The 26981-nt window shown below is 38.6% G+C and overlaps 1 protein-coding gene and 1 long non-coding RNA gene across 2 annotated transcripts in view; one reads left to right on the top strand and one right to left on the bottom strand.

Annotated features, from left to right (window-relative positions):
* LOC123937161 overlaps window positions 1-16326 on the bottom strand; it is a 57879-nt gene extending 41553 nt beyond the window's left edge. Inside the window, exons 1-2 of the long non-coding RNA XR_006817427.1 lie at window positions 16197-16326; window positions 11458-11498 (exon numbers count right to left, since the gene is read on the bottom strand). This is a non-coding gene — a long non-coding RNA (uncharacterized LOC123937161). The remainder of the gene's footprint in view (window positions 1-11457; window positions 11499-16196) is intronic.
* A 129-nt stretch (window positions 16327-16455) lies between these two features.
* SCOC (short coiled-coil protein) lies at window positions 16456-25508 on the top strand. The gene is given in 5 exon segments (XM_045997772.1): window positions 16456-16530; window positions 16532-16646; window positions 21899-21970; window positions 22310-22393; window positions 23906-25508. Coding segments are annotated over 5 exon segments (489 nt in total). The 3' UTR covers window positions 24049-25508.
* The last annotated feature ends 1473 nt before the right edge of the window (window positions 25509-26981 follow it).

Genomic DNA, 26981 nt, shown 5'->3' with positions numbered 1-26981 from the left:
ACAATTGTCCAGGGAGAGCCTGTATTTCAAGGAATTTCTCCAAGAATAGTTTGTTTTTGCTTTTGTTTTTGTTTTTACAGAATGTGTATTAACACAAACAGTAGCTCCTTTATTGGCCTATTTTGTAAGTTGGGACATCATCCTCTCCCCATAGTGTGTAGTCATCTGACTATGAAGGAATTAGGCAAATTCACAGCCAACTGATCACTTTTTAAAAGCAAACTGTAGGGGTGCCTGGGTGGCTCAGTGGGTTAAAGCCTCTGCCTTCGGCTCAGGTCATGATCTCAGGGTCTCTGCTCAGGGCTCTGCTCAGGGCTCTCTGCTCAGCGGGGAGCCTGCATCCTCCTCTCCCCCTGCCTGCCTCTCTGCCTACTTGTAACCTCTGTCTATCAAATGAATGAATAAAATCTTTGGAAAAAAAAAAAAGCAAACTGTATGTGTAGTATTTCTGTCATGTTCCAATGATTACATCTTTTAAGAGTTTTGTTTTGTTTTTCAACTAATTCTTTTTTTTTTCTTTTTTTCGTGGGAGAGGAAGTAAGACCAAAGCAGGTGTTCGAGAAAGAGGATTAATCAGCTATTACTCTAGGTTTCCTACAGGTTCTCAGTTCTGGTAATGCTTAGAAAATCAGTTGGTTTCTTTATAAATCTTAGTTAACTCTTTGGATGCGTGATACCGTCTGAAAAATAACCTACCATTCCTCACAACTGAGAGTCATGAAATTAAAGTACTTGGACTAAGCCCACCTTTTACTCACTAGTCATGTGTCTCCTAGATAAATGATGATAACAAACATTTACTGAGAACTGAATCCATACCAGGCACTGTGTCAAGAACTCCACATTCATCATATTATTTAATCCTCAAAAATACCATGTGATTGATATTATTCCTACTTTTCAAACTGAAAAGCAGGGCTCAAAAAGGGTTAGTGACTTGTACAAAGCAGAGCTGGGCTTCCAGCCCAGGTCTCAGGGACTTCAAAGCCTTTGTGAAATGACAATGCGTCTGAATAGACGTTACTAGATAGAAAGTATAACCACCTTATACCGACCAGGTAGAAGCAATAAGTGCCCATGCTGCAGCTATTGAATAATGAAATGTGGTCCCCAAGTTATACTGTGAGGTCAGTGTTTCAAAAATGTAATCATAGAATCAGAGGGCAAGAAGCGCCCCAGAGGCTCTCTGACAATATTGGAATATGTTGAGACAAGAAAGTTAGAATATAAAATTGTATCTATGTTGTGACTACAGCCACGTGAAGGTAATTTATATATATGGACTAGGATGGGACGAGAACTCGGAAAAATATATTTATTAGTGTGAAGGGATTGTAGGTTATTACATTTCCATGTTATACTTATGCAATAATTTCCTCTCTAAAAATAAGATAAACATGAAGAGTTTTCCTACTCTATGCAAGTAAGATATTAATTCTAACGTGAGTGCTGATCTTGAGAGGCCTGTGAAATTACCAAGGCTAGGATTAGGGACATCCATCAAAACATCACAAACTGCCTCTTGCATTTTTAGTGATGTGCGCAGAAAGTTTTCTTAGAGAACATGCAAAATGGGGCAAACTTCAGTTTAGGACAGACAGACACACACAGGCACAGAAGAGCAGGGCAGATGAGACAGAAATCTTAAGTACAGCCTTCAGCACAATCATATCTTGCTTTTTAAATTTGGAAACAATCTCAACTAGAGAAAATTTGCAAGTACCTTAAAAAGGATTCCTTTTTCCTGAATTATTTGAGAGCAAGTTGCCAGCCCACTGCTCTGCCATCTCTGGATGGCTCAGTGTGTATTTCCTACATCCCAGAACTTCCTCCTTCATAATCACAACACAGACAACAAAACCAGGAGAATGACGTTCGCACATTCCTACCGGCCCATCTGCCAAGAGCATTCTTGTCCCCGTTGCCTTGACAGCATCACCTAATAGAATCATGAATTGCGTTTGGGCAGCATGTCTCTTTGGTCTCCTATGATCTGGAACAATTCCTCAACCTGTACTTGACTCTCACGACCATGACACTTTAAGGATTACAAGGTGGTAATTTTATAAAATATTCCTCAAGATCAATAAGTTTGGCAAGAATCTCACAGAAGTGATGCTGTGTCCTTCTCACTGCATCCTATCAGGTGGTATGTAATTTCCATTTGCCCTTTTACTAGTGAGATTAACTTGGATCCTTTGATTATGGTGGTATCTTACTCCTTTCTCTTTTAGCAATCAGCCAGTATTTTGGAGTGAGATATTTTGAGACAATGAAAATATTCCATTTCACATCTCTCTCTCTTTATATATTTATCTACACCAAAGCAAACTCACGGTTTCCTAATTTACTGCATGGGTTATAATCGTCAGTATATCCTTAGAGAAAGAGAAGAGGAAGAGCTACATAGTGTTTTGAAATCTTTCATACATGGTGTTTTAATTAAGTGTATATAGATTCTATTCCTATGGCCTTGAGCTATTAAAATTCTCACTTATATTCACTTTATTTCTTCTCTATAATTTTGAGACAAAATATTTTCACATCAAACTATGTACGTATGTATTTATTTATAATAGACTCATGATGTCCTAACTTTATTGACTGGGTTATAATTCTTAGCGTAAGAAAAGAGAGATAGGGAAGGATGACCAGCAAGGAAAAACTGAATACTCTTTAGTTATTCATCCATTTAACAAATATTCAATAGAATCTACGATGTACGAGGCACTCAGTTCAGGCTGTAATGTAACTTTGGCGCATCTGGTCTGAGCCTCGAGCTGCGCTCCTCCTGAAGAGAATGGCCACCGGATGTAGAGAGCACTTGTTCCTATCATCCTGTGCCTGGGATCCCCAAAGGTGTTAGCCGTAATTTCTTTAAGGGAAACTTTACTTCTCTCAGGAGATGGGATGTTTATAAACCAAACACTGGTATTTCATGTGGGTTTCAAATTCAGAATCTAGGTTAGGATTATGACCTTCACTTGCATGTAAGATAGAACACCCTTACAAAATGTCAGAGTGATACAGGGCAGAACCAGCTGTCTTTGTCATTTCGTTATACTACTTTTCATAACCTTCCTCCTACGCTTGTTTTAAGAAAAACACTTCAGCACATTTGGTCTCATTTTCAACACTAGGAAAAATCAATTCATAGTAGAATCTCTTTTTAAGATTTTTTTATTTATTCATTTGAGAGAGAGAGAGGGTGTGTGAGAGCACAAGCAGGTGGGAGTTTCCGAGGAAGAGGGAGAAACAGACTCCCACTGAGCAGGGAGCCTGACATGGGGCTCGGGACTCTATCCCAGGATGCCAGAAGAATGACCTGAGCTGAAGGCAGACGCCTAACCAACTGAGTCACCCAGGTGCCCCCATAGTAACATCTTTAATTCATTGTACTACATATCTTCACTCCCCCCGCCCTTTTCTTCATCCCCTCAACAATTTTTTTTTTTTTAATCCACTCTGTTCTTTACCTTGCCTTTTATCCTCTCTTGATAGCCCTGTGTGGTCTTGTTCTATCCTCTATCCCATCTTCTCTCTCACACATCTAAGAGGTTCTAGGTCCTCCTTTTATTCTCCATCTTGTTCTCATGGCCTAACCTTCACACTTTTCGTTCTTCTCATTCCAACATTCACCACGCTCCCTATTGGTTGTTGACTTAAGGGTTTGGAGATAAAGCAATACCTGTCTAATCTGAGTTGAATAATTACTTTTTGAAAAGTTTCAGTTTTATTATTTTAAGTACATGGAAAAGAAGTCCATGGCTCAGGTAAATTTAGGCTTAAGCACTTGTAATTTGTAATAGTTGCAATCATTGCTGCTAAGTTTTTAACTGCTCCCATGCAAACACTGTTGCTAATGGTTGGCTGTTTTCTCTTGGTTGTTTTTCATGTATGGAGTATGCCTTTTCTTCAGGCAGCAATGAGTAATGATTAGTCCCCAAGCTCTGCAGTTGAAGTCTCTGGAATTAAATCCTGGCTCAGATGGCCATGGTAACACAGGGCAAGTGATTTAAGCTCTCTAACTTTGGCTTCTTCATCCAGAGCATGGGGACAGCAAGTGCCTACCTCATAAAAATTTTGCAAGAACTGAACAAGATAGTTCTTGTGAAAACACGTGGCACCTAGTGAAAGATGAATGAATGTGATCTATTATCACAGATGACACTAGATGGTACAATGTTCTTATATGGTTTTTGTACCCAAAAAATCTATGTACAAATACAGTAATAATATGTGTATATATAATACACATTATGTGTGTAATTCCCCTTATTTTTGAAGTTTTTAAAATTCTCACTGCTAATATGCAAAAAATAAGCTCAAAATATGAACTATGTATTGTAGTTAACTAAAATCCACCCATAATTCTTTATGGTTCTACCTGAAAGAGCAGTTATTTTTCTTTTTCTGTCACCACCTCAGTTCTAGTAATCCCTCTCAGAGAATTTCATTAAGTTTAAAAAGTTAAAGACACAGGGGCACCTGGCTGGCTCAGTTGGTAGAGAATTCAACTCTCTCTTGATCTCAGGGTTTTGAGTTCAAGTCACACTGGGTGTTAAGATCACTTAAAATCTTAAAAAAAAAAAAGACATAAAAGGTGAATGACTTATGGTTGGGAGGCTGTAGAAACTTTACTTCATCAGCTTGGTGAATGACCTCAAGGATTCTGCAGATGTTCTGCTCAATGCCCCAGGACTCCCCAGTGAAAGGTCACCATGAGGTAAGCCCTTCCCAGCCTCCATGGATTACAAAGCAGGGAAAGGACATCAACCCCATGGAGGGAAAGGGGAAGCAGTCATTGCTTCAGTACCTATAGAGCCCCAGAAATTCTGGACTGTCTACATAGTGGGACAGTGGGACCAACTGACAAGGTCTAGATTCTGGTCATTGTTTTACAAAGGCAGAGTTACTGATGGAAGCACAAACTCTTTCCAAGAAAATTCTTTATAGAGAAAATAAACAGAAAAGCAAAACAATTAAATTCAATCGACGGCGTGATCGAATGATCTGGGCGCTCAGAGCTAGGAAATTACTTGGCAAAGTCAGAACTTTAGAACCAGTACTTTCATAGTCAAAGTTAAACAGTTTTTTGAGGTGATTTACTAGATCAGCGAAGGACAAGGGTAAATAGACTAAGTAAATGTTACAGTTTTCCAAAGGAAATCTGCTAAATAATTTCAGCCTTTCTCAACAAGGAAATGAACCATGAAGCACAGAAAAGGATGTGGGACTACTTTCTCAACACTCCAAGGATACCATAAAACTAGTACCTTTCTAAATGCAAGGAGACCATTTCTTGCATACAATGGATACCTTAGGAGGGCTTAATTCTCTCTCAGAACCTTGGGCTAAAAAGGGCTGGAGGAACTACTAGCTAACCCATCCTCAGGGTAGAGCTGCACCAAGGTACTATCATTTTCTAGAACCTGAGGCTGAAAACCATACTCATCTTTGACCCTTCCCACCTTTATCTGCCCCAGTTAATTTAATCTGTCAATACAGCCTGCTTTTACTGTCTTTAAAATGTTTTTTTGGTAATGTTCCCTCTTCTCCATTTCCATTGCCTCTACTTCTCACGCTGCATGATTGCAACTGTCATATGACTTAGCGCGTCAGAATCTTAGTTTCCTCATGTGCAAAATAAACGGAATCATAGTGCCCAGTTTACAGGATTATGGTGAGGATTGAATGAGATATTTTCAGTGCTCAGTTCAGCACCTTACAAATAGAACTCAATAACTGTTTGCTATTACTGCTGTTATTATGTACTCTTCTTGCTGTAAAGTCTCTTCCTACCAAATTTCTCCTGCAAACTATGTCTATACAAATTTTTCTAGAAAACATGTCACTTACCACCTTAGGAATTTATCTTAGCAAATTTCTGCTTGGCTTTCCATACCCTCTTCAGCTGAATCATTCATTTAGTCGTTCATCTATTAATTCTCTTTGGTCCAAACTCTCGATATCCAATTTATTTCCCACTACCTCCACACATGTATCATTCAACTATTAATTTGGCTTGTTATACTGGACCCTCTTATGGGGCAGGTATTGGATATATAGTAGAAATTGTGGCAAAAGCACTGCCAACTCTCAGGGAATTTACAGTTGGGAGACTAGTCAGAAAAATGTCGTCACATGCCTCTCCAAATGTTCTGTGTGTTCCTAACACAGCCCAACTACTCTCTCTTCTCTTCAAAGTTCTATCATACTTAGTACCGCCCTCTTTTATGCTTGTTCTATCTAGTGTGGGTCCTATGTATCTTTACAAATAGATAATAAACTCTTTGAGAGACTTCAATATTCTCTCAAATGACTCACACATTAGGAGCTCAAAATACACTGTTCAATTGACATTGACTCACTTTTAAAGGACTTCATAGATTTTTATAGGACGCAGAACATGTATGTCCCTATTTTGATCCAAATTTTCAAATTTTACATATTTAAAATCTGAAGTCTAATGAAAGGAGAATTTATATTTCTATCAATTAGAATATGTGTTCATTTTCACCAAGAGCTCCTCGATTTCTTAGAACTGCTATTATTGCCTGCTAATAGGTCAACCGAGATTCCATGAGTATTTCAGAAGCATACATCACTTTGTATTTTTCAATGAGTACTTTTTATAGAGTCCAAAAAAGTTCCTAAATAAATTCTTTGCTCTGATAATCATTGCTGTGTAATATATCCAAGAACTTGTGTTATAATGCAACATTCACTTTATTTTGCTCACTGTTTTTGTGGCTTAGAGATTCAGGAAGGGTTTAGTTGGGTTGTTCTCACTTGGGAGTCTCTCATGATGAGTTCAGATGTCAGCTGGGGGTGCAGCTTTCCAGAGTTCAGAAAGACCCTTAGACTCATTAGACTTTTAGTCCCACTCCTGGGGTAAGACTTCAGGCAAGTCACTTTATTTCTCTGGGGCTCATTTTCAGCACATGAAGAAATAAAACCAATAAATCCCTTTGAGAATTCTTTCATCTCAAAAGTTCTATGATTATTTGAAATGCAAAAATAATATTTGGATATTAACAGATATAAATCACTGTGCATAATTCAGGTTATTCTACAAGTAGAAAATGTTAATAAACGAAGGGAAAACATAGGATTGTTGTAATGAAGTAAAATTTTTTGTTGTGAAATAGAAAACATCTTGAATCAATTTTGCCACTAGAGGTCACTAGCGTACCATCTCAAAGGCAAATACATGCAATCAAGTTGTTCCTTATTTATGGCCCCAAAATGGCATTCGTGGTGTCTTTAGGCTTATTCTGTGTATCTCCTGGCAATTGTCAGAGGGATATGTTGTGATGAGGTCATACTGGTTGTCACTACAGGTGATGTTTCATGTGTGCCTAATGTTCTGAAAGTGTGACGAGTCCTGACTAGAACCACAAGGAAAATTACTTCTTTGGCTTCTCTGCCCTCTCACTGGGATAGGATAAGGAGCAGTGAGGTCATTTGACAGAAAGTCAAGTGAGCTCTGAGGTGGAAAGACATTGTGGAAATACAGTATCATCTTTCTAGAATGCATCATTCTAATGCAGACAGAAAAAGTGGCAGAACATTCATTCATTCATTCACACATTCAACCTGCATTTATGGACACACATGTGTCCATAAACCCAAGTATGGTAATGGAGCTTCATTAATGATGAAGATTGACTTGTACCCTCAAGGAATTTAAGGCGTCAGGTATAGGAGGTTTTAGATACAATTAGTTCTTACAGACCACCATGCCAGGCAAATTTCCCTCAAGTATTTTTATTTCATCTTCCCAATAGAACTTTAGGATAAGCGCTATATTTCCCGCTCCTGTAGATGACCCCTCACAGCACAAAAAGGGCCAGTGGCTTTTATGAGGTAATGCTAAGAGGAGACAACAGACTTTCACATTCAATCCAAAGCCATAGAGATCCTTGCAAGAAATGTTAAAATACTGAGTTGGGCTGTGGCCAGAGATGCTTGTTAGACAAAAATATTAAAATTTATTTCAACAGAAAACTCTTTGGAAGGGAGGAACAATGCTCTAAGTGAAATTAATGCCCTGACACTTAAAGATCCAGAGAGATCACCTCTGAAGAAACTTCTGAAAGAAGGATGAACTCCAGATGGCCCTATCAATTTTCTCCCAGAGTGAAAACTACATTATATTTTCTTATAAGTTGCTGCCTGTGCTACATAAAGAAACTCAAAACCCACAATTCTCTCATAAGGATAAGGAACAAGGCATTCTGGGTGCTTTCCTCAACTTGAGGACCTATTTCTGCTACAGTTTTAAGGGGACTTGAACTGATTTAAATGTGTTGTCATCAGACCGTAGACCAGACACAGAGGCTACTACTCACCCCTGACTAGCCAGGCTTTCTCTTGTCTTCTGCCTTCACTAGAAAAGAACAAACTCTGCTTCAAATTGAGGGCGCTTTCATGTGCTTTTGCTGTGATGAGTATTACTATCTGGAAAGTTATTCATTTCAACCATTATTTTAAAACAAACTCCCAAGAACTTTGTCCTTCCTTCCAATTGTTGCAAAGTGTGGTGAAACAGTGAAAAAGAACGGGTAGGACTCCAAAACAGCTACAAAATACGAATTATTTTTAAAACACACTTGTTACTGTGCCACTGACTCTCCTACTGAGGCTGCTTTGGAGTCCTACCCTTTCTTTCTCATGCAGACTCGTGTGCTTCTCTTCCACTTTGCCTTCTAGGCCTCCCACCATCACTTTACAAGACAGACATCTTGTAGTATTTCCCTGAAATAATTGGGTTAGGCTGGAGGAAGGAAATGGGAATTCGTCACAGAACTAAAGATTATTCGAGTTAGAGGTACAGGGGGAGAGGTAGTCCATAACGAGCCCTGAGCGTCAGGACATGTTCTGGGGTAGGCCAAGAGCACAAGGTCTTTCTTCACCCAGACCATTCCTTGGGGTGTGTCTGCCAAGAGCAACTTTAAGGGTTGAGGTAATGCCTCTCCTTGCTTCCACTACCTGTAAAAGCAATAGATGCCTGAGCACAGTGCTCCTCCCTATACCGTAACCCACTGTGTGTGCAGACCCCGAGCTGGACCCCCGGACTCTCTACTGTGGGACTTGGGGGACATGGAGAACAGAAGCAAACCAGAACAAAGCTCATGCTGCCGGTGAGCTACATGTAAGAGAGTCCTTGGATTCAGAGCAGGCACCTCATGTCTCCTTCCAGCATTCCTGAGTGTGAAACAGGCTAACTTGTTAGCTTATAAGCAATGTAAAATCCCAGGGGTGCCTGGGTGGCTTGATGGGTTCAGTGTCTTGCCTTAGGCCCAGATCATGATACCAGGATCCTGGGATGGAGCCCTACATCACATTGGGCACAGGGAGCCTGCTTCTCCCACATCCTCTGCCTGCTGCTCCCCATGCCTGTGTGCTTTCTCTCTCCCTCCCTCTCTCTGTTAAATAAATAAATAAAATTTTTTAAAAAAGAAAAGAAGAAAGTAATATAAAGTCCCAGGGTCTGATAGAGAGCTCTCCCAGGTTGGTTATTTTTAGTGCAAACAGTTCCTAGAGGAGCAGAAGACTCTGATAACTAGGCCTGTATACTAGAAGTCTGACAGCCCACCAGTTCTCGCATTGCAGAGCGTTGCGAGCAACTCACATGCATTCTCATACAAAACATCAGTTTCACTATTACCCCGACTCCCGTGCCCTTCCAAGAATCATTTTGTCATATTAAAACCAAATCCCCTTTATGCTCCCGGAGCCCAGTGATTAGTGTTGATTTTTAAAGGAGAGTGTTTTATAAAGATTAAGTGGAACACGCACCCAGCCAAAATGACTGATACTGGTAGATTTCTATACAGAGAATCACAGAAACTCCAAGTCATAAAAGCTGGAATGGAGTGGCCCCAAAATAAATCACTCAAGAAAGCTTTCAGAACCTAACAGGCATGTTACCAAGGCCTCGATGGTCAGACACAACCAGACCATCACAGGCTGACTCTTAAATATGGGAACCATCCATTATCATTCACTGGCAGTGTTATTCCATAAATTCAGTGGTATTTTATGTAATAGTAGAGAAGCAGGATGAACTTCATTACAGTCCCTCATTTGAGGAAACAGGAGTCTATAGTAAAGTGCATCATCCCTCACAGACTTATGGTCAATTTCAAATATTTGGATATTCTACAGTATCTAGCTCAAAATGAACACTGAAATAAATTTTCAACTAGTAACTATATGAAGAATTGAATGGAGGACGATAGGTTGAGCCAGAGCTGGAACTCAGGTTTCTTCTTCTTCAAATCAAGGCTTGTTGGGATGCTGATACATCAGGCTCTCCAAGCCAGTCATTTATAACCAACATCACACTTTTTGCCACATTAAATTAACCATTTAATTAACATCTTTTTTAAAAATTATTTTTAAGTAGGTGCCATACCCAGTATGGAGCCCAACATGGGGCTTGAACACACGACCCTGAGATCAACGCCTGAGCTGGGATCAAGAGCCAGAGGCTTAAGGACTGATCCACCCAGTTGCCCTATAATTAACATTATTTTTGAACTTGGCTTTGTTCTAGGCAATGACATCAGCAAGCTGAGGGTTAGTTGTATTGTTCATATTTTTCAATGACAATAAAATGTCAGAAATGACTTTTAAAAGCTAATCTTGTACAGCCAGAGAGATGAGTGCCAATCTTTGAGAAACTGACTAAACATTACTTTGTGTAGGGGGGCCTGGGTGGTTCAGTAGGTTAAGCGTCTGACTTCGGCTTGGGTTCTGATCCCAGGGTGCTGGGATCTCAGAGCCCAGCATCAGGCCTCCTGCTTGGCGGAGAGTCTCCTTTTCCCTCTCCCTCTGCCTGCGGCTCTGCCTATTTGTGCTCTCTATCTCTCTGTCAAATAAATAAATAAAATCTTTAAAACAAACCGATAAGCAAAACCATTACTTTGTGTAAAGAAAAATAAGCATCAAGACTGTATAATCATTCCCAATTACTTTCATTTTTGCCATAAAGTTCAAAGCTTGATTCCATGAAGACCCTGAAGTCCTTCTGAATTCTCATTAGAGAAACTCTAAAATACACTGGTAATTTCTTACTTTTTCTCTATTAAACCAATGAATGAAAACAATTCTCATCAAATTAGCCAATTATTGGTTATTATCAAGAAATTATAATCTTGAGAAAAGTATACAGCTTAATTTACCGAATAGCAGAGTATGGTATATATTTTTTTAAGATTTTATTTATTTATTTGAGAAAGAGAAAGAGAGAGAGCGACTAGCAGATTCCGCGCTGAACACAGAGCCCGACTGTGGGTTCAATCCCACAACCCCGAGATCATGACCTGAGTGGTGAAATCAAGAGTCAGACAATTAACCGACTGAGCCATCCAGGCACCCCAGTATGATATCCCATTAAGTCTAGTTTTGAAATCAATTTTCAACAAGTACGGTATATTCTTGACTCACCAAATTTAGGACAGCACTCATTCTCCAATGAATTCAATAACCTTTCAAAGGAAAAAAATAAATAAAAAGGAAAACGTGAGTTCTTATTTAGGAATGAGATGAAACACATTTTGCAAACTAATGAGCGTAAAGTACCAGGGAACACACCTGGTTACACTTGAAAGTTATCAAAATGCCTCCATTTAGCATATTTCACTTTAAAATATCCCCAGTATGTTTAGAACTCTCTAATTAAGACAAGTTAGGTTTCATGTTCATGATGAGACTATGTCAGTCTGGAACATCAAAATGATCTTGGAAGTTCTCTACTATTTATCATTTCTTCCTCACATAATACATTGCTTTATAACAATAGCTTTCAATTTAGAGTTCCCCATTCTCTATGAAGAGTATTTTAATTTTATGCCTTTACTTAGATGTTTTATAATATTAATATACACATATCCCAGATAACAAGTGTTCTTTTTACAAGCAAATATTTCTGTGCAATTTCAGTGGTTTCTATTTGTATGTATATGTTTGCCTTACTTAGAAGAAGGGAACTTTTGTGGTTATTTTTAAACCATTTTTAATTGAAAAATATAATGCAAATATGGATCACTGTATAAAAATAACTGTATAGCCTAATGAATGTTCACTTCATGACTAGTTTGCTAAAATTTCAACTCCCTTTTTATATCCACTTGGGAGTACTGTTCTTTTTTGTCACATTTTTGTTATTTCAAGGATTTTCTATCTTCAAGGGCAGATCTTAATTATCAGCAACACTGTTTTATAAAATTTGCAACATTTTGTGATTGATATATTGCTCTCTAACTTTATCTTTGGTACATTACATTTTTTGAGATAATTTGTCTAAAGACCTCCTTTAAAATCTAATTATCTTAAGTGATATGTTTCGTTCCAGAATTTTAAAAAAGGTGAATACTCTAATCATATTCTACTTGATGGCAATCACTTTCATGCGTCTCCTAAGTGGTGTTAGCACCCAAAATAAATCACGGTTTTTTGGTCTGTTTTTAAAAATATGTATTGTTAAGTGCCCTTTTCTCTGTAGAATTCTTTCCATTCCTTTTTTCCCCCAGTGCAATTTATTTTCTTTTTGTTGAAGAAAAGGGCTTTGTTTTTTTGTTTTTGTCTTGTTGCTTTTTGTCCATAGCCACATTTTGCTAATTTTGTCCAGGTGGTAGATTTAATGTATTTCTGTATTTCCTGTTTATTTGCTACTTTATGGGCTTTATCAGGTCAGGTTCCACTTTGTTTTCCTTTTTTTTTTTTAGAACTCTTTCATAGATGGTGGTACATTCTTCTTCTATCAGGAAATAAGTGTTATCTAATGGGTTCTCTTTGTGGTGTTAGTGCTCTAGATTAGTGTTTCTCAACAGTCTTTTTCATTATACCCCAACCTCAGAGCCTTTGAGACATTATTTTCCTCATCATACCCTTCTCTTATGAAACTGTCTTTTGTGAAGATTGGAAAACGATTATTTCTTCAAGTCTTTTTCAGAACCATCTATACTCCCCTTCCTTTCCTTCCGGGACTCTGATGACACAAAATGGCATCTCTTTTGTTGTCTTCTACTCCTGAGGTTGGTTGGTTGGTTTTTGTCAACTCTTCTCCCTGTAGTTAAGACTGAATAATTTCTACTGAGATTTCCTCAAGTTCACCAACTCTTTCCTCTTTCATCTTCATCCTACTGCTGATTTTTTGCAGTTTTATATTTCAGCTATTTTCTTTTTCAGTTATAAAGTTTCCATTTGGTTCTTATTTGTAGCTTCTATTATATTGCTTATACTCTCAATAACTTCTGTTTCAGGATTTTTAATGATTGCTCATTCAAGTAGTTTTTTTTAAAGATTTTATTTATTTATGATAGATAGACAGCAAGAGATAGTGAGAGAGGGAACATTTACTTCATTTGGAATTCAGTTTTACTTGCAGTGGAGGTCAGAATCTAATTTCATTTTTTATGTGAATAGCCAATCTAACTAAAACCATCATCAGTTGTCTTTTCCATAGCCAATTAACAAAGTTATTATACCAGGTATATAACTGGGTGGCTCAGTTGGCTTAGTGTCTGACTCTTGATTTCAACTCGGGTCATGATCTCTGGGTCCTGGGATCAAGTGCCCCCACACTGGGTTTGGTACAGATGTGGAGCCTGCTTGGGATTCTCTCTCTCACTCTCTGTCTGCCCCTCCTCTTTCCCTCTTTCTCTCAAAAACAAACAAAAACCCACAGCAACAACAAAGAAATTGTACCATTTACACTTTTAGCAGTCAAAAATAGTTCCTTTCCACAACCTGCCCAACACTTACTTCTTATCAGACACATTTAGTGTATTCCAATTTCCAGGTACAGTTACCCTCTAATTTTCTTTTTGTCTCTTCTTGTGTCATTAGCACATTTTAAAAAGTTGCTTTTTTTTAAAGATTTTATTTATTTATTTATTTATTTGACAGAGATCACAAGTAGGCAGAGAGGCAGGCAGAGAGAGAGAGAAAAAGTTGCTTTTAAAAATAGAATTACTGGGGTGCCTGTGTGGCTCAGTGGGTTAAGCCTCTGCCTTCAGCTCGGGTCATGATCTCAGGGTCCTGGGATTGAGCCCCGCATTGGGCTCTCTGCTCAGTGGGGAACCTGCTTCTCCCTCTCTCTCTGCCTGCCTCTTTGCCTACTTGTGATTTCTCTGTCAACTAAATAAAAAAAATCTTTAAAAAAAATAGAATTACCATATGATCCAGCAATTCCACTTCTGGATATATACCAACAGATATATATAAACAGATATATATAAACAGAATTGAAGACAGGATCTCAAAGAGATACTTGCACACATCACATTCATAGTAGCATTCACAATAGCTGAAAGTTGGAAGCAACCCAAGTGTCCATCACCAGATGAATGAATAAGTAAAATGTGGTATATGCACACAAGGGAATGTTATTCAGCCTTAAAAAGAAAGGAAATTCTGACACATACTACAATATGGATGAGGCTGCAGGGTGTCATGCTAAGTGAATTAAGTCAGTCACAAAAAGATAAATATTGTAAGAGATAACACCTACATGAGGTCCTAAAGTCGTCATGTTCATAGAGACAAAAAGTATGGCACTTGCCAGGTGCTGAGGGGAGAGTTAAATGGGGAGTTGTTTTTTAATGGGTGTAGAGTTTCAGGTTTTCGAGATGAAAAGTGTTATGGAGATTGGGTGCATGACAATGTGAATATACTCAACACTACTGAACTGTACACTTTAAAATAGTTAAGATGATAATTTTTTTGTGTTATGTATATTTTATTCTATTTAAAACTAAAAAAAAAAAGCCACTCTAACAACAACAAAAAAGTTGCTTTTAATAGTTCTTAGTCTTTGGTGTTCTGCAGTTTCATCAGGATGTGTCCACATGTGGAATTCTTTTTTTTTTTTTAAGATTTTACTTATTTATTCGACAGACAAAGGTCACAAGCAGGCAGAGAGGCAGGCGGGGGGTGAGGAAGAAGGCTCCCCACCGAGCAGAGAGCCCAACGCCGGGCTGGATCCCAGGACCCCAAGATCATGACCTGAGCCGAAGGCAGAGGCTTAACCCACTGAGTCACCCAGGTGCCACCACATATGGAATTCTTTATTTTACACCTGCTCAAGAGTAAGTGCTTCCTGAATCTGAGCATTCAAATAATCCACAATCCTGAACAATTCTTAGTTATTATTCTTTGAATATGGCTCACAGCCATTCTCTCTAGTTTCTCTTTCTGACATTCCTACTGGATAGACCCTGGACCTTTCTTATTTTCCATTTATTTAGGTCCTGTGTTGCATTCTAATAATTTTCTCAAATTATGTATCATAGTTCCAGCCAACCGTATAGTTCTCAATACTTAAGTGGAAGATTTTTTACATATTCCTTAAAAGGATTAAGGCAGTAGGTCCGCAAACTGAACCAGAAGTGAAAAAAGTCAAGAAACAGGCAGACACAGGCTCTCCTCTACAACTCAAGAGAATGTGCCAAAGCCAAAACAATATAGTATTACTACCTTGCACTCTATAAATACTAAACCCAAGCCGCTTTGTGTCAAGTGCTAGATATCAATGAATGCTATCAAACCAGATTGCATTACATCCCAAAGTCTGGCCGCAGCATTTCACACTGCATGTATGACCTCGAGCAAGGCATTTACTCTTAAACTTCATTTGTTTTCGGTGGGTTGCTGTGAGAATCAAAACGAGATAAGGTGAGCAAACGCTCTATATACCAAAGTACTGTTAAGGTATTCTCTCAATGCTAAAATATCCTTAAATGGTCAAGCGCACTATGGATTTAATAATCGTTTGGAAAGAATGTGGAGAGGAACAATCCACTAGGGGTGTACTTAGGAACTTTCCGATTTGGGAAGTTCGAAAGGTTGGAAAAGTCTCCTTTTAGAATTGAGGTACCTCGGTATTGCACTGGCTTTACCTAATATGTCCACAAATGCCCCTTTAAAAAAAAAAAAAAGATTTTATTTATTTATTTGACAGACAGAGATCTCAAGTAGGCAGAGAGGCAGACAGAGAGAGGGGAGGAAGCAGGCTCCCTGCTGAGCGGAGAGCCCGATGCGAGGCTCAGATCCCAGAACCCTGGGATCATGACCTGAGCGGAAGGCAGAGGCTTTAACCCACTGAGCCACCCAGGCGCCCCCACAAATGCCCTTTTCTTAAACTTGAATGATTTCCCTCTCCCCCAGCATTTGGTTTTACCAACCTCCTTCCTGACAGCTGTCAGAATTTTCCATACTGGCTTTCTGACCGCAGTTTCTTTAGCTCCTGCTGAGACTGAAGAGCTGCTTTCTTTGGACTGGCTTTCTCAAGCTTAACTTCGCTCCTGTACTGTCATTGGCTTTTGCTTTTACCGGACCCGCCCACAACAGCCTCAATCCTGATTGGATGCCAACGTCCTTTTGTTATGGCAAAAGGTGGATCGGCGGGCTTTGACAAAGGACGATTGGGGCGTCGTACAGCTAATGCGCAGGCGTGTGTTCTTGAGTGGGGATTGGTGGGCCACGGCGCGGGACGGGGCGGGACAGATCGAGACTCCCGACACGGCGCACGCTCTGTGGGCGCAGAGGGCGGAGCTGCCGGTACCGGTTGGTCCAAGTGTTGGGGCCTGAGGCGTCTTCCCGCTCCCTCCCACTCCTGGTTCCTTCCACGGCAGGTGAGGGCAGTCAAGGGCCGCGGAGGACCTGCCCCCGGGCAACTGGAGTTGCGACTCCCGTGCAGCGCCTGGGGTGGGTAGGGGCGGGAAGGCTGGACGCGGCCCGGCGCACCAGGCGCCCAGGAAGAGCGGCTTCGGGCCTGGGCATTTGGTGGGCGCCTCAGGCCTGACTCCCTACAGAACCCCTGCGTAACCTTCTTCTCATCTTATTACTGGGTTCCTTTTGGGAGGGGCTGCTCGCGTCCGTTAGGCGGACCCTCCGCCGCCTTCTCGCGCCTCTTCTGAGTCGAAGGCCGCTGTCCAGTCTCCCGCCCTGAACTGGGACTGCAGAGAGACGCTTGGGCAGGATGGGCCTGGCACGCCGGGACTAGTCCGTGGCTGCTCTGCCGAGAGCCCGGGAGGTGGGAGGAGAGGACGCCGAAGCGGGGAGGGTGGCGAGCGAGCGGTAAAATAAGGGCTAGCGACAGCTTTCCTGGCGCCGAAAGGAGCTCCCTGTTAGTTTCTACTTGGGCTTCCCTCAAGGATCCTGCCGAGCAAGTTTTGGGGCGTTAGGATTGGAAAGGAGAAAGAGGATGCCTTTGGAACGGCAGGACTTTTGTTATACAATATATCGATTCCACTACTATGACGTAACAATGTTAAGGACCTGCTGTGCTATGTCCCCGGCGCTGTCTGTACCTGATGATCCAAAGCTATGCTTGTGTATTCTGTGGTTGCACTCCTTGAATAAATTCACTATAGCTAGCCATTCTCTGGGGATCCACCTTCTGTTCCTGTCCTCCTTTGGCCAGTCAGTTCCTTAATCTTGTGGGATCTGAAACTGGATTTATCTAGCCAGAACAATGCAAAACGTGAACAGGCCTGAACAGACAGGCCAAGTTGAAAGTGCATGCGCCGTGAATGGAATAAAATTTATCTTTAGTTGCTTAGTAAAGTGTCAAAGGAATTTAACATCAAAGATTGCAAAAATATTTGGCAAACATAGATTAGGGCTGTATTTCCATTATACAGTGGAAAAACCAGGGACTTCGTAGTTAGACCTGCTTTCAGCATCTTGGTACAAATGTTGGCTGTGAAGTCTAAGGCAGATACATAGCCTTTCCGAGGTTCAGTACCCACGAATATAAATTACAATGCCCTTCTGTTGATTTGATGAGCTAATAATATACGTAAAGCATGTAGTATATCAACAGTGACATTATTTTAGTAGTCTTATTCACTAGTAAGTGGATGACATGAAAATCAGTTTTAGATGCAAACAAGTTGGGTGGGTATCAGGAAAAAGTCTCAAAATCTTACGTCTCAGAGGTGAGCATACCTGTGGTGGTGTGATGGAAAACAATTAGCCAAGTAGTCTTGGCTCTGTCAGTGACTACTTCTGTTATTTTGTGTAAGCCATTATTTGCGCTCTGTTTGTTTGTAAAATGAAGCGGCTAGACCAGATGATTTTACCAAAACTTCTTTTTGTCGCCTGAATTAGAGCCAAAAGGTAGAGGAGATAATAGGTAACATTATGAGGTACCATTGAAAGTACCATACATCTCAACTCATTCTTTAAAATGTGAGGTACATACTTGTATCATTTTACAGATAAGGAAACTGAGGCTGAGATGTTAACCTTGCTTAAGATTTCAGAGCTTATAAATAGCAGAACTAGGCTTTAAATCCAGGTAATATAAATTTATGTCCTTTATCACTGTGCTAAACTGCTTCTTAACAGTGGTACTATTCAGGATACTATAAGAGAAGGTAGAGGTCTCCTTTGGTAAAACAGTAGTCTTTGATCACAGATGTGTGGGTGTGAAAAGTGGGTCCATCTTAATGTTTGTCACACTTCCTGACTCTTGTTTTCTCCGTACTTTTTGCTTCCTGGACTTATATTACCAAAATAATTATAGAGTCTCTTCTCCCCACCAAGGCTACATGAAGATAGGCACCAGAACGTACTGTAATTTGAGAAAAGCTTTTAAGATCCAACCTAGGCTTAGGTCAGAGTTGACTGTTCCTCAAGAACCATATGCATTTCGGAGCGAAGGCAGCTTTAGGATAAACAGATCAGCCTTAGCAGCCCACACTCATTTCAGTGTCCTCATGCTAGAGATACTTTGGTTTGGATTTTCTTTTTCTTTTTTATTAAATAGGCTCCATTCCCAGCATGGAGCCCAGTACCAGGCTTGAAGTCAGGACCCTGAGATCAAGACCTGAGCTGAGATCAAGAATAGTATGCTTAGCCATCTGAGCCACCCTGATGCCCCAAAAAATGAATTCTTAAAAGTACATTTCACATGAAATTGAATTGATGTGATAGCAAGTATAGACTGAGAAAAAGATTTTATAGTTGAAAAACTCAGTCTGGTATTAAGTACATATTATGACATAGTACCTATCCTAATGTAGACATTGTGAGGTTTTAGGATTGACCCTATTTTGAAAGAAAATAAAACGTGTGGCTAAAATACTTTGATAAAAGAACTCAATGAACCTTCTGATCTTATAAAATAAATCAGTCTGTTACTCTAAATTTACTGGAAGACCTTGAATATACGCAAGAATAGCATTTTGAGGCCAGCCTGTTTAATTACATCAGAATAAGAAAATTAGGGCACCTGGGTGGCTCAGTGGGTTAAAGACTCTGCCTTCGGCTCAGGCCATGATCCCAGCGTCCAGGGATCGAGCCCCACATCGGGCTCCCTGCTCAGCAAGGAGCCTGTTTCCCCCTCTCTCTCTGCCTGCCTCTCTGCCTACTTGTGATCTCTGTCTGTCAAATAAATAAATAAAATCTTTAAAAAAAAAAAAGAATAAGAAAATACTGTTTGTCTTTGTTGTTGCTGTGCAGAGGCAGCCAACAGTGCTCTTGTCTGCTTCACTGAAGAGTCCTGAATACCCTTTTGCCCAGGGCTGCCACCTAGAGTTGGATAGATTTTGTGCTCTCCAGTCATGGAGGTTATCTTACATAGACTGTGATGTGTATAGTGTTCTCTTGGGTTGTGTTGTGTATCTCCTAGCACTGTCCTTGTGCCTACCGGGCTTTTGTGCTCTTGCCTTCACCCCAGTCTTCTGTTGTGTTTCTAAGCTTCATTTTTCCTCTAATAAGCCCCCTCTACCCTATTTTTCTGCCTTTTTTTCTTTCATTTTTTTTTCAGATGAAGTCAAACTGTTGATAAGCCATACATAGATTTTCCATTGTTTGGGTTACATGTGGCCAAAATTTCAGAAACTGGCCTCATTATTAATTGATCAATTTGAAGCACTTTACCTTTGTAGAAGACTTTTTGGTTTAATTTTAGTATTATACTGAAACATAGGGAAAAGAAGTATTCCATATCCCTATACTAAACTTGATTTCAAAGTCAGTTGCATTGATTGCATGATTATCTGTTGCTTTGCTTTTGTATCTTGTAACTCTTCTCAGCTGTCATGAAAATTTTGTTTTAGCTATATTCTTAAAAACACTAAATGTCAGAATTTTGAAGTACTTTTTGTGTATTTTTTAGCAGCGGAAATAGCCAAGCTGCAGGCTATTGTTGCTAAGTACTCCCAAGATCACTTTTGCTTTTGGCTGTTGCATCAGAAAAATTACATATTATGTACATTATATTACATATGTATAATGCAGATGTACTATGTATATAATATGTACATATTATAGCACATATATATGTGTAAACTTTCTCTGAAGTACAAAGAACCTGAGGATTAAAACCATGTGAAAACAATTTGAGGGAGAGCAGCTCTAATGCTAGATAAGTAGAAAGATGCTAGAAGACTCAGTAGATTTTATTAAGCATTAGGTCAATTTTATACCATTTGTAGCTAGTGAAGTCTTTAATAATGCAATGTAAGGGATGTTAAATGTCTTTCTTCTTTAGACTAACAAGTGATCTCTTATTTCAGAGGTAGTTTATACATACGTACACTGAGCATTTTATCTCCATGTTCATGCCAGTATCTGAAGTGTCACACAATATTAACAACTGAAACTGTGAGGGAATACTCAATATGCTAATAACTCTTAACATTCTGGTTCTAGAATATAGACCTCCTGTTCAGTAGGATCTGTGTTCTACTATTTAGCATACAGAGGCATAAGAGTGCCTTGGTATAGAGGTGCTCTATAAATAATTTGTTGAAAGAGTAATAATATTGGCAGGTCTATACCTGTCTACTCACAGTGAGTAGATTAGATTGTTTACAAAACTGTTTCCAGCAATAATCTGGTTTATTTAAAATCTTGAGCACACTGAATATGAAATGAATGTTAGCTATAGAGCAGAACATGTTTCACAGGAATTTTATGCTTTAGTATTTTGGAAACTTATAACAAATTTTTTATTTAGAGAGAACATGCATATGGGCGGGGCGCAGAGGTAGAAAGAATCTTAAGCAGACTTTGCGCTAATTGTGGAGTCCAACACGGGACTCAGTCTCAGGACCCTGAGGTCGTGACCTGAGCCGAAATCAAGAGGTAGATGCTTAACCGACTGAGCCACCCAGGTGCCCCAATATTTTAGAACCTTTTACAGAAACAGTAAAATATTAATATTTATTTACTTTTACACATCCTATTTAATCTGTTTTAACCATAACCAGGAGGTAACAAGTTGATATTTTTACATTTTTCCCATTTTAGTGTTTCAGGTACCTAGTATTTTTCTCTTGAACTTTATCAATAAAAAGTATTAAACAGTATGTGTAAGGTAATACTTTAAAAGGAAAAATATTTTTAAGAGATTTGTCTTCATCCCTATCATCATCCTTAACATAAGAGCTTTTTTCATTTTGCTGTTTTCTTTATTTGTATTTATGTATATTTTACATAATTTACATTAGTGAACACACAATTTTGTAAACATTCTTCCATGTTATAGTCATCATAATTATTTTTAGTAGCCACTCGATTAGAAACTATAGTAATTAACCAGATGCTGAATGGACAGTTTATATTGTTTCCAGTTTCGTGGGTTGTAAATAAGGTTGAAGTGAAAATTTTATGCATATAATTTTTCCTTCTTTGTAATTTTCCTTGGGCTAAATTTCCAAGAGCAAAATTGCTTAGTAAAAAATATTTAAATGTTTTCATGAGCATGATTTATTACCATATCGCTTTCCAAGAAGATAACATATTTAAAATTTCTAATATTTTGTATTTGTTCTTCCATAACTTTGATCATTTTCTCCTTTAAAAATTTTTTAAAATGTACAATGGTATTTTATTGCTATATGTGTCTGTTTCTAACTTTATCTTATTGCAGACCATTCATCAAGGATTTTGTACCCGAGGCCCAAAAACTTGTTACCCAAGATGATGAATGCCGACATGGATGGTATGTGCTTTATTTCCCTTTCTGTGAGTTCCTGGTTTTGTGAATGCTTTTGGCTTAAGCAATGGAAAGAACAGAGAAGCAATATTTAGAATGCTTGGATTTGGCTAATTTACTTATTTATAACCTCTCTAGTTCTAAAAGGGATTGATAATGACAAAATCGTTTATCTTCTTCACCTGGTGTCTTTATCTGCCATGTGGGCATCTAACTTCTTCCTTTCCAGGCCTCTTAAGTCAAGTAAGACAATGGATATAAAACATTTTGTGTGTCTTTAAGTGCTGTGCTACACAAATGGTACCTAATGTTAATTACTAGTAAATCTGAACCTTTGTATTACAGCAGTGGATGCTGAAAATCAGGTGGAACTGGAGGAAAAAACACGACTTATTAATCAAGTGTTGGAACTTCAACACACACTTGAAGGTTTGCTTCCATTTTGTAGTTTTCTTGAACAATATCTAGTTAGTTGAAATTGTAAGCATTTGTTTTGCTGAATTTCCTTATCATGCCCCCAGTTTTAAAAGTATAAGCTTCAAAGTCGATTGCAATAGTTTCTGTTCCCTCCTCCCTGCAGCTTTGGCTGTCGATTTTAAAGAACAAATGCGCTTCAATAAGAAAGTCAAATAGTGTTCCTTTGCATCCCTCCGGGGTTAATGTAATGCTGTTTATTATATGAGAGCCCCTTAAACCCCTGCACAGAGATATTACTGAGTCCACTTTAATAAGGCGTATACTTTATGTAAAAACTTTAAAGTTTTTACTTTAAAAGTGTTTTAGCTTCAGAGGTTAAAAGTGAATTGATCTGAGTTTTTTCATTTTCTAAATGTCTTGCATGAAATTAATACTACCACTGAAATATCTTGGTTTTTGATGAAATTAAGAGGTTGTGTTGTGTGTGTTTTGTTTTTTTATTTTTTGTTTTGGGTTTTTTTTTTAAACAGCAGGGTGAGCAGATCATGTCATTGCACTGGCTTCCCATTTCACAGTTAATAAAAGCCAGGTTACCCTCTGGAAATCTTTTACCTCTTTATACCTTTCAGAATCAGTCATTCACACTCTGCCTCATTCACTCTGCCTCAGACACTGACCTCCTTGCCATTCTTTCAGCAAGCTTCTACTGAGGGTCTTAGTGGTTGCTGTTCTCTGTTTGTTCTCTGCTTAGGTGTTTGCATTCTATATGGCTCATTCCCTCATTTCTTTTAAGTCTCTGGTCAATTCCCTCTATCAGAATATCGCTGACCATACTGTATTAAAAAGACAACTTTCCTTTTGGTTCCTTCTTTTTTCTCTTGACCCCTACTTGGGGCCCTGCAAGTGCATATGTGTCCACATGTACATTAGAATATAAGCTCTGTGAGGGCAAGGACTTTTGTTACTGTTGTCTCTAGAATAGTGCCTGGCTCTTAAAGGGCACCCATCACTTAGTTGTTAAATGAATGAATGAAGATAATGTTTTATTTGATCATTAAGAACTTTTGAATTTCTTGCTAATGTAAAAATACCAAAATGCCCAATTGCTTGGAAACTGACCTTCTATATCCAATGTATAAATCGAGTTGTATTCGCCTGCCACATTTTCTTAAGCATTTCTAACAAAGATTTTTTTTTTAATGTTGATAAGACATGAACCAAAATTCACATTTTAAAAACCAAGTTTGTATCTTATGGAAATAAAAATTTCAAGAAATAACTACTCCACATAGATGCCATTTACCAACATTTAGTATAGTGTGAAATCTCTTTTTAAGAATTTTGGCTATTAACTTGCACTCAGTTTACATTGTTTACCTTAATTTCTAAAGTTAACTGAATTTAAAAGCAGAAAATTTAAAGATCGTGTTATCTCTTTTAAGAATGAATCCTAAGTCTTGTATAATATGGAGTCATTGGCATCATTTTATTGATACTGGACTTTTTTTTTATTTTAAAATATAGACCTCTCCGCAAGAGTAGATGCAGTTAAGGAAGAAAATCTGAAGCTAAAATCAGAAAACCAAGTTCTTGGACAATATATAGAAAACCTCATGTCAGCTTCTAGTGTTTTTCAAACAACTGACACAAAAAGCAAAAGAAAGTAAGGGATTTACATCCCTTCTGTTTTATTGAATTGCTGCTGATCCTTTTTTCTTTAAAACCTGGATAGATTTAAAAAGTTATAGTACTTTTGTTTGTGGCTTAATTGAATATTTATGAAGATAATGTCAGATCTAGGCAAAATTAAGAGCATAACGGAAGACTTAATGAGTTTGTGTATAATAGTCCATGAAAACGTGCAAATGTATTGTAGAGACTTTATAATTAGAAATGCATATATTTATGAAACTTGAAAATGAATGTTTTATCAAATTTGCTTTGATTTATAGGTTTAGCACTGTCTTTTATCTATAATAATAGATAAAAACATAGGCATAGTAAGAAATACAAGAAAATAACCACCATGTTGTGAAAAGTGACCAAAATCATGTACTGAACACACAGCTTTATGTACCCTGTCCACCATGTTGTGCCTCTTCTCCATTTGCTTCTTCCTTCCCATTTCCTTTCCCCTAAGGAGAAAATTGGTTTTACATTTGTAAAAGTAATTTTAATAGTTAATCATCTGTGAGAGTAACCTGAGCTTGAAGTGTTGAAACTTACTAAAATGAGATACTTTCTCAGTTAGGGCTTGTCATAGTTAGTAATAAGATAGGATTGTTGGTTTCCCTTTAATCAGTTGAAAACAGAGGCTATAAGTATGAAGACTTTTCTTCGCAACTGAATTGTCAAATTGGGAAGGTTTGGTTGTTAAAACCTTCCTTTTGCACAAAACAACCCACTTAATATCTGAAAAAATGAGCTCTGGTTATATGTTTGGAATAGAAAATTTTGACAAAATATGAGTAGGATTGAAAAGATAATTGGCAAACTGTAGTAAGCGACTCCAAAATGTTTTTACTCCAGATTTGTGTGATCTCTGACACAGACTAGATCTGAGAGAGTAGATTAAATGTGACTAACCTTATGTCAACCACACCTGAAAGAGAACAGTTACAAAGAGTTTTTAGTCTTAATGTTTCTTACCCAGCAGATAACTTTTGCAAAATCCCTTCAGAGTGTATTAGTATCAGAATCATGAATAAAATGAGGGAGTTTTACGTGTATACTAGATGATATTTTCTCAGTATTTTAACCTCACTACTTCTCCCAGAATTTTCTGTAAACCCAACTACTTGGTTTGCAGAATTTTGGTCACTCTTTGACAGTTTCTAAAAATTTAGTTTGTAGATTCCATCTGGTAAGAAAATTAGTATCAGAAGTAATGTTAAAATGTTAAATAGGAAGAGATCCACTAATACTCTTTTGGTTGTTAGATTTGGGCTACTTTTAATCCTGGAATAATCTTATGTTTGTATTGTTGTATGAGTCAATGAATGACTTTAGCCGTATAAATATAACAGTCACACTGCAAATATTTTGCATCCCTTTTGTGACCTAATCTACGAACGCTTAAAATTGTGTTGCAATTTTGCTTTGCTGTTTAATAAAAAGCTGTTTCAGAGATTGTGTGTGTGTTAATACAGTAACTGTGGTGTGTATAATGGTGTAGTGGTATATGCAGGGCTGGTCAAAGCCACAGGGTAAGTAGCATATCTTATTTAAGTACTAGTTACTGTACGTGTAGGGGAATATTTTTATTAAAACAAATGTTACAGGGTATTCTACATTAATTTTTTAAAATAAAAGCAAAGAATTCAGAGAAAGATTCAAGATTGCCAGGGGAAATGTGGTTGTAATTTTTAGGTTAGGCTAAGCTCCTATACCAAGAGATAACACTAATAAAATATAGAAGTTTCTGTTTCCCAGCTAAGGGTTTTGAGGTTAAGCATTTAAAGCTGTCAGGCTTTGTTTCACGTGAGGATTCAGGAACTTGAGGATAGCTCTGCCATTTTCGACCATGGCTTCCAAATCACTAATCACTATTCTAATTTACAGAGAAACTGCATGAGACACATAAGCAAGGTTTTAAGGGTTAGGCCTGCCCAGAAATGGCATTTCTTACATTCCAGTGGCGTGGAGACTTAGTTACATGTAGATTGCAGGAGCTGAGAAATTAGTCTTTGGCTGGAAGCCATATTCCAGCTACAATTCTCTTACCATAAAAGCACATGGAGGATCTGGGTACCAACTAGCAGCCACTGCATTCTTCTCTTGCTGTTAAGTCTCTGTGCACAACCTTCCCATGCACAGAACATACTCAACCCCTCCTACTGATGAAACACAAGAATCCAGGATCTCCATCAAGGTCCATCAGTTGTGGATGTGGCTTCTAATAGTCTGACGTCTAAACTGATGGGCAAATTATTTGCTCTCACCCTTACCTCTGCCCATTTAGAACGGTGTGGTAAGGACAGGAACCCAAATAAAAACCCTCAACTTGGAAAATGGAATAAAGGGAAACATGTATTGATTCAAAGCAACTGTGGGGATATTTCTGGGAAACCCTGAGAAGAGTCTGTCCTTGATGATAAAGAAATTCCTTGGGATGCCTGGGCAGTTCAGTTGGTTAAGAGCAAGAGTCTGCCTTTTGGCTCAGGTCATGATCCCAGAGTCCTGGGATGGAGTCCTGCATTGGCCTCCTTGCTCAGCAGGGAGCCTACTTCTCCCTCTGCCTAATGCTCCCCCTGCTTGTGCTATTTCTGACAAAACAAGCCCCCCCCCCCAAAACAACCTTGATCAGACCCTGATTCTGCTCTCTGGCAGGGTACTCACTTGTTCATTACCCTCAGTGGCTTCCACTCTGGAAAGTTCTTGTCTGAAAGAGAGGCTGGGAACGTGCCCTCTATGAGAATTGTGAAAATAGTGCACTTCCTGCTTGCATGAGTTTGGTGTCCTTTGTTTAAGGCCAAGCTCACATTTTTGTTGGCAGTAAAACTCCTTAAAAAATTCTGTTTCTAGTTCCACCTGTTAGGAATCACAATCAAGCACTTTTCTAGACCAAATTCTCAAAGTATGCTTTCTTCATCACAGGACC

Source organism: Meles meles, chromosome 2 (genome assembly GCF_922984935.1).
Source record: "Meles meles chromosome 2, mMelMel3.1 paternal haplotype, whole genome shotgun sequence".
NCBI classification, from domain to species: domain Eukaryota; kingdom Metazoa; phylum Chordata; class Mammalia; order Carnivora; family Mustelidae; genus Meles; species Meles meles.
This window is presented reverse-complemented; position numbering and strand designations above follow the sequence as displayed.